At 36.5% G+C, this 19,669-nt stretch overlaps 1 protein-coding gene across 4 annotated transcripts in view; it reads right to left on the reverse strand.

The window, feature by feature from the left end:
* Positions 1-19,669, reverse strand: part of LOC127514601 (cadherin-22) — a 211,410-nt gene that overhangs the window by 50,159 nt on the left and 141,582 nt on the right. For all 4 annotated transcript variants that reach the window (XM_051897585.1, XM_051897586.1, XM_051897587.1 and 1 more), the window contains 3 exons: positions 13,401-13,588; positions 12,742-12,998; positions 5,118-5,254 (listed from right to left, as the gene is read on the reverse strand). In XM_051897585.1, the coding sequence (XP_051753545.1) occupies positions 5,118-5,254; positions 12,742-12,998; positions 13,401-13,588 (582 nt within the window). The remainder of the gene's footprint in view (positions 1-5,117; positions 5,255-12,741; positions 12,999-13,400; positions 13,589-19,669) is intronic.

Genomic DNA, 19,669 nt, shown 5'->3' on the forward strand with positions numbered 1-19,669 from the left:
ACGACAACATGATAATAGATTTTTAATATCAGATAAAGATGCACAACATTTATTTGCTGATTAATTTCTGTGTTAATGCACTGTTTTCTTCCAGGAACGAACATGACACAATATTACTCATTTAAATAATTCCCGCCCAGGCATATGCAAAATAAAGGGGTGGGGCCTGGTTGAGTCATAACTAGCTAGCTGATTTGTTCAACGATGCATCGTACTATAGTAGTGAAGCAACGAGTTACATCGTTGTACAGGAAATGCACCCAAGAGTGTTACTGACAGACTGGGAAGAAAGGAGCTGCAACAATGGAGAATATATGAAAAATATGGTGTTTTTGGAACATGGAGCATGAAAACCTATTCAAAAAGAGCCCAAAAACAAAATCAAGACTTGAGGCATAATAGATCCTCTTTAACTTGGTAGTGTGGAGGGTTATTGCACATAAGTCTAAATATACAGTAATAGATAAAATACTAAACTGAATGAAAACTCTCTATCCTCTTAGTCTTTCATAATAGACAGTTGAAATGAGAGCAAATTCATATTTATTTTTTTTTTTTTTTAATTACATGTTCAAAATGGCACTGTGTGAACAAGATCCTACATCTGATTTTCTGCAAATTCATTGTAAGAAAACATACTGAAGTAAAGTCTAAACAATCTTTTTCATGATTCATATCCAGCCGAATGTTTTGTCTCCAAAAAAAACAAACAAACAGAAGAAAATAAAGAAAAAAGTTCACATTGCCTTTGGTGCATTTCTGACTCATATCAGCTCCAGCGGGAGTCGACGCGCAGCAGACGCAACCTTCCCTGCGTGTTAGTTGGCACTGAATTAGTATAACTGACAAAGACTGCAGACCTATGGCCTAAATATGAAATTAAGCTCGTCTGGTTTTATCAGCTCTCCCGGTTGCACTAACCGTGCCTAATGAGCTTCAAATGTTGTGCAAATTGACAAAACAATATCTCTGTCCTCAACCCACGCCAGAAGACATGAGAGGCACATCCAAGAGCAACAATTTGGCATAAAAGCAATGAGTGAATTTTTAGTCTGGACGAGCTTGAGACATTTAAAATAGTGGCTAAATTTAACTTTAATAGTAAAATCACTGCTGCTTTATTTTCAGTGCGTCATGGCCCTTCAGACAATGGATGTCAGATGCAATAAACATCTCTGAACTCAGGTCATCTCTGCAGATGAAATGCGTGAATCATGTTGTTGAACTTTATCTGACTCCTCAATAATAAAACAATCCTCGCCAGTTTCTTTCCTTACAAGAACTGTACACATTAAACCTGAATGCACTGTATGTTGAAAAGAGAAAAGATTTCATATTAAAAATCCGAGATGAATTGTTCAAAAATTAAAAGATTTTTGGCATTTTGAGTTTCATCTCAAAATACCCCACAGATTATTTATTATAGCTTGTCAAATTCGCCCCTATTTGGGTGTGAGCAAAAACATGCAATTTTTGTGTGTGTCCCTTTAAATGCAAATGAGCTGCTGCTCCCGTCCCCCTTTCCAGAAGAGGGCGGAGCTTTAACAGCTTGTGCTTCGGTTTCTCAACAACAACAAAGCTGGAGAATCTCACGCAGCCAAAATAAGGATTGTCAGTAACGGTGTTCAGCCTTACGTTGTTCAAACCGGAGTTGAACACTGATGGAGAGACTCAGGAAGAAGTTACAACTTTTAGACGTTTCTGAATGGTTAGTGGATAAATTTATGTAGTTGCTGAGGAGTTGATTCAACTCATCGACTAGTATGTGTCGTCATGTTAATCTTTTGTGCAAATCCACCGTTGAATTGACCTTCATTTGTGAAGCAGTCCAGCGTAAAATGACGGCATGATAACAACACTGTACTACAACAACTCTTCCTCTTCTCTAAAGCAGCCCAACATGGCCCCGCCCCCTTTGTTGCGTGTTCTTGGGAGCAGGGTTTATGTAAATTTTAGGGTTAGTGATGTCACCAACCCAGGAAGAAGCTCGCCGTAGTCCCTACCAGCCGTTTGTTGTAGTCCTTAAAAAGAGATTTCTGTAAAAGAAAATATCTCCCTTTGCATTGAACTTTGAGCGTTGTAACTTTGCAGATGTTGTTTATGCTCAAACAGCAACATTACACACTAACTGAAGTTAAAAAAGTGAAATCATAATCAAGGACCCCTTTAAGATCATTCTAACCCTATTGGATTTTTTGTTTTAATCATAAATCTAACATAATATTTATGATTAAAGTTTCATGCTTAACACAAGTTGCCAATGGTGTGAGAAAAATAAACTTAATTTTGCCCTTGATGTCAAATGCTGCTCACCAAATCCAACTTTATGGTATTTTAGTAGTGTATTACTGAGAGCGTGAACGCATTAAAACCGAAAATCATCAATTACGTTTGTATTGTACTGCCACTGATGTCCAATGCAAAATCTGAAGCAAAGCCACTTGAGAAGCAGTGAACTCAACTGAAGCTACTGCTGTGTGCTGTGGTGGATGCATTAAAAATGAAAGCAACAAGGTTGGCTGTGATTACAGAAGTGTCATTTTTAGTTACAAATAAACCTCTCTGTATTTCTAATGGTTGAAAAGGGCAAATTTGAGAACAGGAGCACTGAAATTGTTAAAAATCCAGGGTGAGTGCAGTGCAGTTATTTTTCAGTCTCCACACCAAATGTCCTTTCTGTCGAGATAAAGACACAACTGTGTTCATAGTATCTCTTTACCCTAAGGGCAAGACATGATGGTTTTTCCTCTATTTATCACCTGAAAAAGACGAAGAGAGTAAGCGAGAGAGAGAGAAACCCTGTCTGCAGTTTGATATCATACACCCTATCAAATGCACAGAAATTATATGTCACTCTTCTCCAGCAGATAGGATTCTGTGGCGAGCGAGCGGTCTGCCAGACTTTCTGACAGTAAAACTCCAGTCTGGAAGCATCGTGCCAAGACTTCGGAAAGAAAAGGACCTGATAACTCCCTCTGGACAGGAAAGAAAATTTCATCTCCTCAAGTCAACTTTTACCGCGTAAGTGCAGCGCACGTGTGTTCGGATGGCAGGCAGCTGCATTTGCTACGCCTGCTTTAGTAGGACTAAACCGACGGCCTTGAAAAGATTGAAATTGTATTTATTCCCAGCCAACTGAGGCATATTGAACTGCCGTTTCTGCGCATGACAGAGCCGCAAGGTCTTCCCAGATTTTGTCTGAAATATAATATTTACTAATATCTCCAGCAACGGCGCATGAAACACTCTCCACACATCGATCTGCAAACGTAACTCTTCAATGAACACTCATTACGTTCTTGAGTGGAGTGTGAAATTTTAAAATACGAACGTACGAGAGAATTATAAAAAGCGTTTCCAAACTGGCCACTCAATGCCTCATTGCCCACTGACTCTGATTCCATGTATTTTGCAGTGAACAAGCACAGGATGAAATTCGCTGGGAATTTTGATTAAGCTATTGACTTTGATAATGGTACTTTTTCTGCATAAAAGGATTTTATTTAGCAGCAAAACCCTGGTATTTGTGTCTAAGATTGGGATTGAAGAGCTTTCTCTCAACTTTACTGTGACAAATTTCGACTAAAGCCCAAGATGTGACACAACTGACAGGGCAACCATATGTCTTGAAGCAAACAAATTGTTTTAAGACTCAAAAAATGGGATCTGAATGTTAAAATATGAGGGTTAATGTTCAGAAAAGAGGCACGGGTCACATAACCCAAGCTTAGCTAACAGATCTAGATAAGAAAAGAATACAGAGACATTTTCAGCAAGACATATATAGCGGCCACAAAACATATTTGGACATTTACAAATGCGTAAACGCCGTTGCACTATGTCAAGTGTCTGTATTTGTGCTTAAAAGTGCATTTGTGCATCATTATTTGCAATAAATGACACTTGCATTATATCATATATTATATTTTATCTGACTGCATGTTATCTAATGCAGTGACATTCAGACCATCAGACAATAAACCATTGCACAGTTTCTTAAAGTTTTGATTTCTACATCAATCTGTCATGCAAAAACAAAGTGAATCACTGGGGTTATGTTATGTTAGGGTGACCATATGTGCCATTTTCCCAGGACGCGTCCTGTCCAGGATTTCTAAGTTGCATAAAATGTCCCAGTTTTGTTTTTGTTTTCATATTTGCGGAAGGTAATGACTGAAAAATAATTTGACCAATAGCGTGCATTATACATAATCGACCAATCGTGGCTTGCGAGAAGGCTGGATCTACAGAGAACGGCCAAAGCATTGCAAATACGACAACATTTTAATGCATTGCATGAAGACCGTCAATAAGAACAGTGGCTTGCACAGACCTCCATGTAGAAATCGCGTTCCAGGGGCACATCGATATGATCACTTTGAAGATTAAAGAGGCATGGGCTCAAGCCATTTTAGGCAATTTAGAAATCCTGGACAGGACGTGTCCTGGGAAAATGGCACATATGGTCACCCTATGTTATGTACTGTTCTCTATGAACACAATAACTGCTTAGCCCCGCCCCCAATTTACTTTCTTTACCTCAGCATTGCTACAGCATCCCAGCTAACAATAAAATGTTCTAAGAACATGTTGCTAATGTTCCCATTAAGTTATGAAAATGTTCTCAGAACGTTCAAAACGTCCAGCTTTTTAAATGTTTTATCTTGGTTATGCGAAACATTCCATTTTATCATTCTTCAAACTTTATAGGAATGTTACATTTTGAATGTTGACCATGAACATTCTGAAACAAATAGTAACATTTAAAAAAAAATGTTAGATAAATGTCTAACTAAAGCATTCTGTATAAAAAATGTATTTCTGCTAATGTTTTCAAAACATTATTATCAGACCAGACAACTTTGAATAAACATTCTATTAAAGTTACTGGAAGAACGTTTGTTCATAACTTTGAGAGAACCTTGCCAGAACGTTAGCTAAAGTTCTGAGAACGTTCCCTGTTAGCTGAGACCATATTGAGCAAACACCATATTAGACTGAAAGCCATCCCTCTGTTTTGACTCTAAAGGGAATTATTTCTCTGAATGAGGTACACAGAATTTAGGCCACTTCATAGAGGACTGAAAGTAATTTGTGATTGATGAAGTGAAGTGTACCTGCTTCCACTGCTGTAACCGTGATGTTGTGCCAGCCGGCAGTCTCGCGGTCCAGGATCTTTCCCAGAGTGATAGCACCTGTTACAGGATCGATGTTAAAGATCTGCTCCTGGTCTGTGCTCCGGTCTATAGAGAACCTGGGCATAAAGGACAAATACTGGTTTAAAGAGAAAGTTCTATCATCCAATCAAAATCTTTTTCTTTTCAATACTCCAAATGGACTGGGGCTGTCAAGCACTAGAAAGGACATGAAAATGAACAGACCAAACTTTAAGCTGAAAATCTGGACTTCCACCCCAATACAACTGAGAACTTTGTTGGCATACCGCTAAAAATGCAACAAACTCAACACCATAGAAGAAGAATACCAGGGAAAAGAGGAAATTGCACACAAATGTCATGGTTTGTGAGTGATTAATAGTGTAAAGGTCTATTTGGATACTTTGCTTTTATGTCCTTTGATGTCTGACAGCAACTGTCACCGTTCGCTTTTACATCATACATAATTACACACTACAATTAAAAGATGTTACAAAACGGGTCCTTGAACCATGTCACCCACACACTTCTCTCCAAATGTTCAAATGCCATTTAACCAAATATGTTATTATTCAGGTAGCTGCTATAAAAATGTCAACAGTTTCACTGGGACTTGAACAGCAAGATACTCTTCAAACTGTTGCTCTGCCAAAATAGCTGTCGACCTGAAAGAGAATATTGATCAAAAAAGACAGTTGGTGCTAATGTTCACTTTAGAAGCCCTTGTGACAACACAGAGAATGAACTTGAATTAATAATGCATTTTAGATTCCAATTCAGTTTCTGAATTTGAAGTGAATTTGAGCTGATATGACACACAGGATGCATAATTGCAACTGTATGGAGGTCATATGATTGTAATTTTTTATTATATAGATAACATTAAAGAAAAAGAAAATTAAATTGGTTTTTCATTAAGTTTTAGTTTATTTCATTTTAGTTATTTTAGTAAACTAAACAACAAGAAAGGTTTCCTTGAAAACTAGCTGAAATAAAATAACTTTAACTTGATATATGTTATTTTATTTCAGTTAATGATTATTTTATTTTAAGTAATAAAAATGTTTTTTTTTTTTTTTTATGGTTTTAGTTGTAGTTATCAATAATAACCCAGATAGATAGATTAGATGGACGTGCGGACGGATGGACGGATGGACAGATGAATAGATGGATGGATGGATGGATGGATGGATGGATGGATGGATGGATAATGGATGGATGGATGGATGGATGGATGGATGGATGGTAGACAGACGGACGGATGGATGGACGGATGGATGGATTGTAGACAGACGGACAGATGGGCAGATGATGGATGTATAGTAGACAGACGGATACATGGATGGATGGATGGATGGATGGATAGAAGACAGACAGACAGATGGATGGATGGATGGATGAATAGTGGACAGACGGATACAAGGATGGATGATGGATAGTAGACAGACGGATGGATGGATGGATGGATGGATGGTAGACAGACGGATGGACGGATGATGGATGTATAATAGACAGACGGATACTTGGATGGATGGATGGATAGTAGACAGACAGACGGATGGATGAATGGATGGATGGATAGTAAACAGATGATGGATGGATGGATGGATGGATTGTAGACAGATGGATGGATGTATGGACGGATGATGGATGTATAGTAGACAGACAGATACATGGATGGATGGATGGATAGCACTGTAGACAGACGGATGCATGGATGGATAGATAGTAGATAGATGGACGGACGGACGGATGGAGAGATGGATAGGAGACGGACAGATGGGAGGACGGATGGATGGATTCTTTAATTCTGAATTTTGCATGACCCTGTGACAAATAGATCAACTGACAGAGCGTCTGGCTTATTCTCTATGAGTGCACAAACTTAATTCAAGATAAAAATGACTTTGTATTCATCATAATTTAGAAGATGACACCAATTGTGTTAACGTCTACTTATGAATTGTGAGGACAAACTAGAGTCAGTACTTCAATTGCCCCCTCCAAACAAATGATTAATATTTCATACAGTGGTTTGATAAACCATCCCATATTTTCATTCCATCTGGAATACAAACACCACTGACAGAACGATGAGGCGACAAATCTCAATGAGGTTTTTGTAATTTTTCCCTCTGACTCGCTGTGCTCACTTCATTTTTAAGATCCTTGGGGGTTTAATGTCAGCTTCTGCAGTTTTAGACTTTATATGGAATACAAATTTATACAAATTAATTCACTTCTTATTTTACCTTGTGCTTATTACTCTGTGCCAATAGGTTAAGGCGGTTCTTTGGAAAAAGTTAAAGTGCCCAAAGGGAGATGGCAGAAAATAACCTATTAAAGTCGAGGTGGAGAAGAGTCTGAATTTAGTCCGTGGAAAAGATTTTTCAACTACATTATTCTTATTGACTTTTAATTGTCATGGAAGCACAAGTCCAGTGCTGGTTGATTTAAAAAAAGTCCTTGAGTTGTTCAGCTTATGCATACGGCTGCATTCAAAAACATTCTTCAAGTACAAATAAGCAAAAACAAATGCTTACTGAAACATTATTTAGTCTGATGCTCCTGCCAGCATGGAAATAATATGTCTGTTTGAAAACTAATACCACACCTTGTCCTCAAAATCAATGTCACCCAAAAATTTTGAAACACTGCAAAAACAGAATTTCTTCTTCAGTATTTTTGTCTTGTTTTCCAGTACAAATATCTAAAACATCCTTAAATCGAGATTTGACTTAAGATATTGTCTTGTTTTCTGAAAAAAACGTATCAAATTTAAGCGACCTTACTCTTAACACCTAACAGGATGCGATGCAATAAGATTCCAGCGACAAGCAATTTGTCTGTCCACACCAGATGTGACGCCACTAAGAGACGCAACAAAATCAGTAACAAATCACAGCTAATCAGAAGAGCGTGTGGGTGGAGTCTCTCTGCAAGTGCACTGCACTCACAACCAAATCAATCCAAAATCACAGCCAATCAGAAGAGCATGTGGGCGGAGTCTCTCTACAAGAGCACTGCACTCGCAACCAAATCAATCCAAAATCTCAGCCAATCAAAAGAGCATATGGGGGCGGAGTCTATCTTTAAACGCACTGCACTCACAAACAAATCAATGCAAAATCACAGCCAATCAGAAGAGCATGTGGGCTCTTTGCAAACGCACTGCACTCACAACAAAATTGATGAATTCATAAATATTACATATAAATTTAAATTCATAAATATTCATTCATAAACAAAAACTCATGTAAAATATACCTTATCACGTGTCACGTGTTGCATCACATCTGGTTAGTATGCAGTGTCAAACAAGAAAAAAAATCTGCCAGTGGGGTCTGAAAAATTATCTTGTTTTCTCTTTAAGTTAAGTTGAATTATTATATTTTTCTGACCCCAATAGGCAGATATTTTCTCTATCTTAAGTAATTTTGCTTCTCAAGCACAGTAAATGTATCTTGATTTAAGAATGTTTAGATATTTGTACTGTGAAACAAGACAAAAATACTGAGGAAGGCAAAATAGGGATATAAATGTACCACAATTAATGTATCACACTGCAATACTTAATTTTTTTGTCTTGTTTGTTTTCCTCTACAAATAACTAAAAAATACTTAAATCAAGATACATTTACTTAAGTAGGAAAATGACAAGAAAAGATATCTGCCAATGGTGTAAGAAAAATCAAAACAGCTATTTTAAGTTTTAAGCATAAACTCACTAGTATCTTGATTTAAGAATGCTTAGATCTTTTACTAGAAAACAAGATGAAAATCTTTTTTTTTTTTTTTTTTTTTTTTTTTCCAGTGAAGTATCAATGTCCCTCTTGGAGCTCATAAAAAGCCACAGCCAAAGGAAAACAAACAAATATTTCCTGTCCAAATAGCAGGAGCGTGTTTTTCCAGCAGGTATAGTGCTCTCTGAGGGCTCAGCCCACCCTGCGTCCCGCTGGTATTGGGTGGTTCAGGCACAAGAGAGAGTGATGGGGGCTCTGGGCAAAGCCCCTGTTTGCTAGCCGAGTCCAATGGAGATGATTAAAGTGGTACCGATGGGCATGGGCTCCATGCCATACACAGATGTGTGCCAGCCAACCAGCCGAGTTGCTTTCCACTGCGCTCTGCTTTATAACACCTGGAGCACTTTGAGCGCAGCCTCATGCATTTTTAATGGAGGTAATTTGCAAAGGCTATGTGTATGTGTGCCAGAGAGACTATACGGCCAGCCAAAGCCTTTTACTTCCCTTGTGCGTCACCTTTGAGCTGCAGCAATGAGTAAATCATATTTCTGTGGGCTGATGGCTCTGGAGAATAAAGAGCTCTATCAGGATGTCCAATTGCATGACCAAAATGCAGGGCAGGCATCTTTGATAATGGCAATTCAGATGGCATGCCCACTGACCACCTGCAGTGCGTTCACTGACCATCTGATGGATACACAAAAATAGAAATGAGCGCTAATTTGATTGACTGGTTTTATGTAAGTTCCAGAATTAACAGCACACAGGGTTCTTTATCAGTCCACCTGGAAGAAAATGATCATTGCCACAGATTAACAGGTGAGTGTCATCAAATATTAAAAAGAAAAATAAAATTTTAGAAAGTGTATGCTCAAAAATGTAGAAATTGTAATTTGCTAAATCGTGCATACAATCTACTATTTCGTTCCCTTGATTTGCTAAATTGTACTGACGATTTACTATTTTGTTCATTCGATTTGCTAAATCGCGCGCAAAATTTACTATTTCCTGCCCTCGATTTGCTAAATCGTGCTCACGATTTACTATTTCATTCCCTCGATTTGCTAAATCGTGCGCATGATTTACTATTTCGTTCCCTTGATTTGCTAAATTGTGCTCACAATTTACTATTTCGTTCCCTTGATTTGCTAAATCGTTGCGCACGATTTACTATTTTGTTCCTTTGATTTGCTAAATTGTGCTCACGGTATACTATTTTGTTCCCTCGATTTGCTAAATCGTGCTCATGATTTACTATTTAGTTCCCTTGATTTGCTAAATCATGCATACGATTTACTATTTCGTTCCCTCGATTTGCTAAATCATGCGTGTGATTTACTATTTTGTTCCCTCGATTTGCTAAATTGTGCTCACAATTTACTATTTCGCTCCCTTGATTTGTTAAATCGTGCTCATGATTTACTATTTCGTTCCCTCAATTTGCTAAATTGTGCTCACGATTTACTATTTCGTTCCCTCGATTTGCTAAATCGTGCTCATGATTTACTGTTTCGTTCCCTCGATTTGCTAAATCGTGCGCATGATTTACTATTTCGTTCCCTCGATTTGCTAAATCATGCTCATGATTTACTATTTCGTTCCCTTGATTTGCTAAATCATGCACATGATTTACTATTTAGTTCCCTTGATTTGCTAAATCGTGCTCACGATTTACTATTTCATTCCCTTGATTTGCTAAACGTTGCGCACGATTTTCTATTTTGTTCCTTTCATTTGCTAAATCGTGCTCACGGTTTACTATTTCGTTCCCTCGATTTGCTAAATCGTGTGCATGATTTACTATTTCGTTCCCTCGATTTGCTAAATCGTGCTCATGATTTACTGTTTTGTTCCCTCGATATGCTAAATCGTGCTCACAATTTACTGTTTCATTCCCTTGATTTGCTAAATCGTTGCGCACGATTTTCTATTTTGTTCCTTTCATTTGCTAAATCGTGCTCACGGTTTACTATTTCAGTCCCTTGATTTGCTAAACGTTGCGCACGATTTTCTATTTTGTTCCTTTCATTTGCTAAATCGTGCTCACGGTTTACTATTTCGTTCCCTCGATTTGCTAAATTGTGCGCACGATTTACTATTTTGTTCCTTTGATTTGCTAAATCGTGCTCACGGTTTACTATTTCATTCCCTTGATTTGCTAAATTGTTGCGCATGATTTACTATTTCGTTCCCTTGATTTGCTAAATCATGCACATGATTTACTATTTCGTTCCCTCGATTTGCTAAATCGTGCGCATGATTTACTATTTCGTTCCCTCGATTTGCTAAATCGTGCTCATGATTTACTGTTTCGTTCCCTCGATTTGCTAAATCGTGCTCACAATTTACTGTTTCATTCCCTCGATTTGCTAAATCGTGCGCATGATTTACTATTTCGTTCCCTCGATTTGCTAAATCATGCTCATGATTTACTAATTCGTTCCCTTAATTTGCTAAATCATGCACATGATTTACTATTTTGTTCCTTTGATTTGCTAAATCGTGCTCACGATTTACTATTTCATTCCCTCGATTTGCTAAATTGTGCGCACGATTTACTATTTTGTTCCTTCGATTTGCTAAATCGTGCTCACGGTTTACTATTTCGTTCCCTCGATTTGCTAAATTGTGCGCACGATTTACTATTTTGTTCCTTCGATTTGCTAAATCGTGCTCACGATTTACTATTTCATTCCCTTGATTTGCTAAATCGTGCGCACGATTTACTATTTCGTTCCTTTGATTTGCTAAATTGTGTGCATGATTTACTATTTCCTTCCCTTGATTTGCTAAATTGTGCTCGCTAAATTGTATCATCTGATATCTGATATGAAAACGATATATTATACATCCCTATTTTCACAATTTTTCTGTACTCCATTTCTAAAAAAGTTGTTTTCCCCATTCCAGATTCCAGATAAACCTGCCCCTTAAAGGCATATAAAAACAAACAAACTTTGGCCGATCACACGCCAGTCACACTGTCTTTTCCCGCATAAGTGTGTGGTTCTCGGCCAGAATAAGCTGCAGTGTGGACCAGACTTTATGCCTCGAGTCATAGGTCTGGAAACGCAAGACTACACAACAGCCGACTGAAAGTTTTTGCGATTGAGCAGACATTTGACATGCTTTCCAAGGCCTCAAGGTAAAGAAGCTTTTCTGGACCGCGCGTGTGTGTTTGTAAAGAAGGATGGCAGGTTGATAACTGTGCGTGCCAAGGTGCCCATAGCATAATAGGAAAAGCCTCTGGCCAGCACATTCCAAGAGCCACACTTTGTCACGCTTCCATGACTCGGTATATCTCCAGTAATAGGCTCCTCAATGAAGGAAATTGATCCTTGTCTAAACTAAGAAGAAGTGGACTGTGGCCAGGGTGTAAACACACACACACACACACACACACACGCACACAAAAACACACATAAACAAACTGTTTTGCCATTTCACTTTATCTCATTGAGGCTCACAGTCACTGAAGTTGTGCATTGTGATAAAATAGCTGATAAAGCATTGTGGCTGCCAAGCTTAATGATGTATTTAAATTCAAAACCCCTGTAAGATCTATAGCTGTGGAGTTGTGCAACAAAGTTTTGCCCATGCAACAATTTTTCTAAAAATGTCTGGGCAAATTACTACTAAATATTTCAGGCTTAAAGTTCTGCAGTGTTTCTTAACGTGATTTGTACGTTAATAAACAACACCCCCATCACAATCACAGTGTTAAAGTCAACATAAAGCATTCGTAACCCATTTTAATTCCTTAACGTGACAAATTTCCAAATGAAACCTTACCCTAAATGTGTAAATTCAGATGTAGGGCTTATTTACGGGCCACACCGTACCTGACGGGGACGTTATCCATATCCGGATCTTTTGCAGTCACAATTCCAACCAGCGCACCCAACCGAGCATCTTCCTGAACCTCCATGATGGTGCCAGTCAGAGGGATGAAGATGGGAGGCTCATCCACATCTGACACACTGACCCTCACAATGGTTTGGTCCCGGAAAGACCCGAGATCCACGAAACGAGGGTCCACGTGTTTGTTAACAGCCTCTACGACCACATTATGTGTGTGTTTGTTCTCAAAGTCTAGAGGCTGAAAAGAAAGAGACAATTAGAAACTCCTCTAGAAAGGATGAAGAACCTGTTGTACGACTGCAGTCCTTCTGTCGTCAGATTGATAGTTTAGACTCTTTTAGCAAGTAAAAAGCCTTTTAGTTTTGTACAAATGTCCACCTTTAGCTCGTGCTTCACGTGTCTTCCTGCTTTAAAATCTTTACTGATTTTTATAAAGTAAACTTAAGAATAACTTTGATATTGTTAGTAATATTTCAAGTACAGTAAACAATTCTGGTGCTGTGTTGAGTCACCGCTTGATGTTATAAAACACTAGTTGCACTGAACAGCAGCAGAAGCCACACACACACACACACACGATGTGAAGGGCAGGACGACCTTCAGAGCGTGAAATGGCAGGACTGAGAGGTTTTCCATCTACCTTTTTGATGGTGATGACAGCCTCTTGTGTGTCTCCATCGGTTGAGACTCTGAACAGCTCTCCCCCCTCCTCGTCTTTGATCAGGTAACTCATATCCGTATTCTCGCCCATGTCTGCATCTGTTGCGATCACCCGGCCAATCGGCGTCCCAACGGCTGCACCCTCAGAGACCGAAAACTGATACATCTCTGTGAGGGAAAGAGAGGGCATAACTTTCATATCTGTTCCATTCATGGGGAGAATGTATGCATATCAGGGCTGGGAATTGCAGAAAAAAAAAAAAAAACTTTTGATAATATTTATATAATAAAATATAATAATAAAAATACTTAACATTAGGGCTGATGATTTAATGCATTAATTTAATTAATTAGTTATGGGGTAAAAAATAATGTGTTATAATTATTAACACATTAAACACACCTGCCCTGGCCCAGACCTACGCAGGGCATCTGTCATTTCATACAATTGAATGATGATGAATATGATGCAGGGCAAAAACTCACTGCATGATGGAGCCTATAGAATACAGTTATCATGCCCCTAAAATTCAAGATATCGGGGCAAAAATGCCCCTGTATGAGTTTTAGTCTCATATTTATATCATGATATAGTTATCACACGAGTAACAAGCGCAATATTACACGAGTGCTGTTTTTGTCCCGAATAGCACAAGTGCAAATGTGATATAGATTTTATACAACAGTTCAATAAATAAGAATTTAATATTGTGTTATATTTTAGACGCAGTATTGTCTGCTTTTGCTCAATTTTGCCAAGGAAAATATTTGGCTACCTGTAAAGCCAGAGCAGAACTGTTGTGCATCGCCAAGCAAAACACAGCAGTGTTTAGTTTCTGATCTGAATGAATCCAGTGTGAACAAATGATTCAATGACCCATTCATAAAGAGAGACATTTACTTCATTCCTGATTTTGAACGAATCGAATGAATGAATGACTCAATGACTTTTACCGTCACCTACTGGCAGTCTTAGTTTCTTACTTAGAGTATCATTTCATTAAAAAAGTCATATTTGCATATTGATTAAAAAAACAAACAACAACAACAACAACAACAAAAAACATTAAAGGTATAGTTCACCCCAAAATGAAATCATTTACTCACCCTCATGGCCATTGAAGCCTAAAAGTTTATGTGTAATATGTTGAATCAAATCAAATATATGTTTTAAAGCTACTTTTTAATGTCTATTTTATGTTTATCTCATTTAACACAATAATGACTTTAAATGATCTTTTGGGGGTAATTTCTCAGCCAAATATGATTATTATTATTATTATTATTATTTTAAATTTGCAAATAATTAATCACCACATGATGTAAATAATTAGGTTAAAATTTGTAATTACCTGACAGCCCTACTTAATGTATTTCGGCACTATTCAATTTCTAAGTATGTATGTATATGATCTGAATGAATTAAAAAGGGGATTTTCTTCAACAACAGTAAAAATCTAGTTAATGTTTTTTGCACCATTTTTCACTAAATGAACAGAAGAAAAAAAAAAAGTCTATTTAATAATTTCCATTTTATGCACGGTGCATAGCAAAATAACTCTTCTGCTCACCAAGGCTGCATTTATTTGATCAAAAATGCAGTAAAAACAGTAATATTGTGAAATATTATTACAATTTAAAATAAATGTTTTCTATGTGAATATAAAGTAAACTGTAATTTATTCATGTGATCAAAGCTGAATTTTCAGCATCATTACTCCAGTCTTCAGTGTCACATGATCCTTCAGAAATCATTTTAATATGATTATTTGCTGCTCAAGAAACATTATTATCAATGCTGAAAAAAGTTGTGCTGCTTCATATTTTTGTGGAAACTGTGATATTTTTGTTTCAGGATACTTTGATCAAAAGAAAGTTCAAAAGAACAACATTTATTTGAAATATAAATATTTTATCATCCGCTCCGTCCGTCAACAAAGATGTATATGTAATCATTAAGAATCGATTTCTCTATGGAGTAAATGAATGTTCTGTTCACATCCTGAAGCCGACTGTTGTGCTGTATTTACTCTGAAGCTGTTTCAACATTTCCAAGAACACAACACAATGTCAAACCTCACTTTAATAAGCATTGTGGCCTTACATAATGTACAGTAATATGTTTGAGTGCAGTATGTGTCATAGCAGAGTATAAAGATTTCAGTTTGTCGCACAATACAAAAAGCAGCTTAATGAATTAGATGCTACAGCAAAACTGGCATAAATGAGGCTTTTGTGGAGAATGAGAGGGGAAAAAAAGAGGCGCGAGTCATCGAGATATGGAGAAAAACAGACATCAGGGCATGTGAGACAGCATTACAGCGAGTCTCTTTGCTGTAATAAAGCTAATGCTGCTTTTCCTCTGGAGAAAATGGAAAGGGAGAGCGGAAGAACAGCAGAAAAGGGGAAATAATACCCGAATGTGTTTCATTGCTCTTTATACGGTGCGGCTGCAAACACATACACACACATACAGTCTCGCTTCCAGACATGAAATGTATTAAAGCGTTGCCCACATGGTCGGCTCTGATGTGAGCAATGAGTCAAAGTGCTTTTTATTTGTCTGAGCCTCTGATGTGTATTACAGTCCGCTCTATTCAGAGCCACACAACATACAGTACATATACATGCACATGTACATGTACATCGACTAGAACATAGTATCTGTCAATTGTTATGCCTGAAAATAATAATAAACATACATATATCCTTTGAGAATGTAACATTATATGATTCATATTTTTTTTATAATTTAAGAAAGTCAGGCATTATGATAATGCAACACTGGGAGCACAAAATTCTACATAGGTTTAGTATGATTAGATTTAGTCTAACTAACATAAGCAATTTTTCTGAATGAATCGAATAAATGAATGACTCAATGACTTTTACCGCCACCTACTGGCAGTCTTAGTTTCTTAATTAGAGTATCATTTCATTAAAAAAGTCATATTTTCATATTGATTAAAAACAAACAAACAAACAAACAAACAACAACATCATCAACAACAACAACAACAACCATTAAAGGTATAGTTCACCCCAAAATGAAAATTTTACTATAATTTACTCACCCTAATGGCCATTGAAGCCTAAACGTTTAGATTTAGTCTAACTAACATAAGCAATTATTTTTTATGAAATTAATACTTTTATTCAGCAAGGATGGATTAAACTGATCAAAAGTGACACTAAAGACATTTATGATGTTAGAAAAGATTTCTTTTTCAAATAAATGCTGTTGTTTTGAACTTTCTATTCATCAAAGGATCCTGGAAATAATAATAAATATACTAATAGTGTATAAAAAATGGTTTTCAACATTGATGATAATAAGAAATGCATGAAATCATCATATTAGAATGATTTCTAAAGGATCATGTGACCTGAAGACTGGAGTAATGATACTGAAAATTCAGCTTTGATCACAGGAATAAATTACATTTTACAGTATATTCACATAGAAATCAGTTATTTTGAGTTGTAATAATATTTCACAATATTACTGTTTTTACTGTATTTTTTTATTAAAGAAAAGCACCCTCGGAGAGCAGAAGAAACTTCTTTCAAAAACATAAAAAAAAATCTTGCCAACCCCAAACTTTTGAATGGTAGTGTATATTCAGTTATAAATATATTTTAAAATATAACAGCCTAGATAGTACAGCACACAGATAAGATCTACCTAAAATCAACAAGCTATATTTCTAATCAATAGAAAATCCCTGCCAAAAAAGGTTCTTTCAGCAAGTGGAATCATTTTGGGCTCCAAGGGTGCAAGATTTCAACTGGGGCTTGAATGGTTATGACCGAACACATACGACTGACAAGCTCTGACTGACGGGACGTTTGATAGACCTTCAGAAATGACAGCAGAGCTTTAGTGGCGTTCACACTGACAGCCATTTGTAGCAACAAAGAAGCCATTCGTTTTCAATCAGAGTTGGTCATTTGAAGGAATAATAACTTCAAAACTTCTGTTATCAATCATTTATCCACACGAAGATGCTCTTGGCGACTCTTTTCAATATAGAGTAAATAGAAACTGGGACTGTTACAGCACAATAACAGCACAATAACAGTGTCAAAATAGCAGTCATACACTATATTTCAAGTCTTGCTTTGTGTGTTATTCATTGCCGTAGCTAGTCATGGTACATTCATGTCTGATTGTGAACAAATTGTTCATTTGAGTCGGAGCTTTTCTTTTGAATCAATAGATCCAGTTCACATAACCAGCCTAAATCATTTGTTCATGATTCAGACTGATCCAGTTCTTTATTTCATTTCACTGACTCAATGAATCAGTTTATTAGAGAGGAAGATTATCAATCAATAACGGGTCTGTCATATGGATACATTTTTTGTATATGTATTTATGATACTTTTATAGTGCTTTTGTTCCAAAGCTTGAAAGCTTCAGTGTCATTCATTGTAATTGCACGAAAAACACGACCAGCATCTTCAAAATATCTCCTTTTTTTTGCCTGAAGAAAGAAAGTCATATGGCATGAGGGAGAGCAAATGATAACAGAACTTTCATTCTAGGGTGAACAACTCCTTTAAAGCCACTTATACCATAGTCTGTCTGAATACTCAAATCTGATTGGCTGTAATAAAACTGTTTAATGCACATGTAGTTCCAAGTAACTTCAATCACCGTTCTACAGTATATTAATGTGCTGTTTTCATTGAAGCGCTGCACACAGAGACATTTAGGAGCACAGAAACTTTTTATTAACGCTGCCTCACCACTTTTATAAATAAAATAGCTTCGCTACTGAATCACTGCATTATATTTTTACCCTTCTGGTCAAATATTGTTCTGCAAACATCAATAACAGCTTTAATTTGTCAATGCTGTCAAATGACCATGGTATAAGCAGGATAATCCACGGCTAGCTGTGCATTAAATTATTTGAATGCACTTCGATTTGCGATGGGAGGTTCTTCGCATCCATGTCGTGCATTAAAATTTTTTCATGCTTAGCTAGCCCTGGATTATCCCTTACATAAACATCAGACTTATCAATAAAGAATATTAGTATTAGATATATATTAATTGCATGAGACTGTAAAAACACTAACTTTTTGCTAGAATAGATTCAGCTAACAAAAATATGTTCTAAGAATGTTGTGATAATGTTCCCATTAAGTTATTAAACGTTATTTCTGAATGTTCTCAGAAGGTTCAAAACATCTAGTTTTTCAAATTTTTTGAAAATGTTTTTTTTGTTGTTGTTGTTGTTTATGCAAAGGTTAGCAGAACACTAACATTAACATTAAGCAAAAGTTCCATATTATCATTTTACAAATACTATGGGAACGTTAATTTTTAAACGTTTAAAGTTTAGTAAAAAAAGTGTTAGACAAATTGTCCAACTAAAACTTTTCAGAAAAAAATGTTAATGCTTAAAAAATAAAAATGCATTTTTATGGAATGTTATTAAAGACTTTTTGAACTTTTATCAAACATTTTACACTCTAAAAAATGCTGGGTTAAAAACAACCCAAGTTGGGTTTAAAATAGACAAACCCAGCGATTGTTTTAACCCAGCAGTTGGGTTAAATGTTTGCCTAACCTGCTTAGTAGTTTTATTTAACTCAACTATTGTTTAAAAATGACTGTATTACTTGCTTGAAATGAACCCAAAGTATGTTGGAAATGAACATTTATTAATATGTTTAATGAATAATAATTAAACAATAAATATTCATTAAATTGCTTATTAATAAATGTTCACCTTTTGATTATTATTGTTTCCTCTAGTAATTATGAGTCTGATTTTTAATTTCTGACCTATTTTGGGTTCATTTTAAGCCAGTCATATAGTCATTTTTAAACAATAGTTGAGTTAAATAAAACTACCCAGCAGGTTGGTCAAACATTTAACCCAACCATTGGGTTAAAACAACCCAATCACTGGGTTTGTCCATTTTTAACCCAACTTGGGTTGTTTTTAACCCAGCATTTTTTGTATACTGATCAGAACTTGACAGCACTTTAATTGCATTATAGTTTCATTAAAAGCATGCTGGGTTAAAAATGGACCCAGTGACTGGGTTGTTTTAACCTAGCATTTTTTTTTTAGAGTTTACTAATGTTACTGGAAGAAGGTTTGTTCATAACTTTAAAACAACCTTGCCAGAACGTTTGCCAAAGTTCTGAGAATGATCCCTGTGCAGCAACATCCGTCTCACAACCTGCACCACTTCTGCAGTATTAAAGTCTTTTCGTTTGTTTCAATT

Source organism: Ctenopharyngodon idella, chromosome 6, assembly GCF_019924925.1.
Source record: "Ctenopharyngodon idella isolate HZGC_01 chromosome 6, HZGC01, whole genome shotgun sequence".
Lineage (NCBI taxonomy): Eukaryota > Metazoa > Chordata > Actinopteri > Cypriniformes > Xenocyprididae > Ctenopharyngodon > Ctenopharyngodon idella.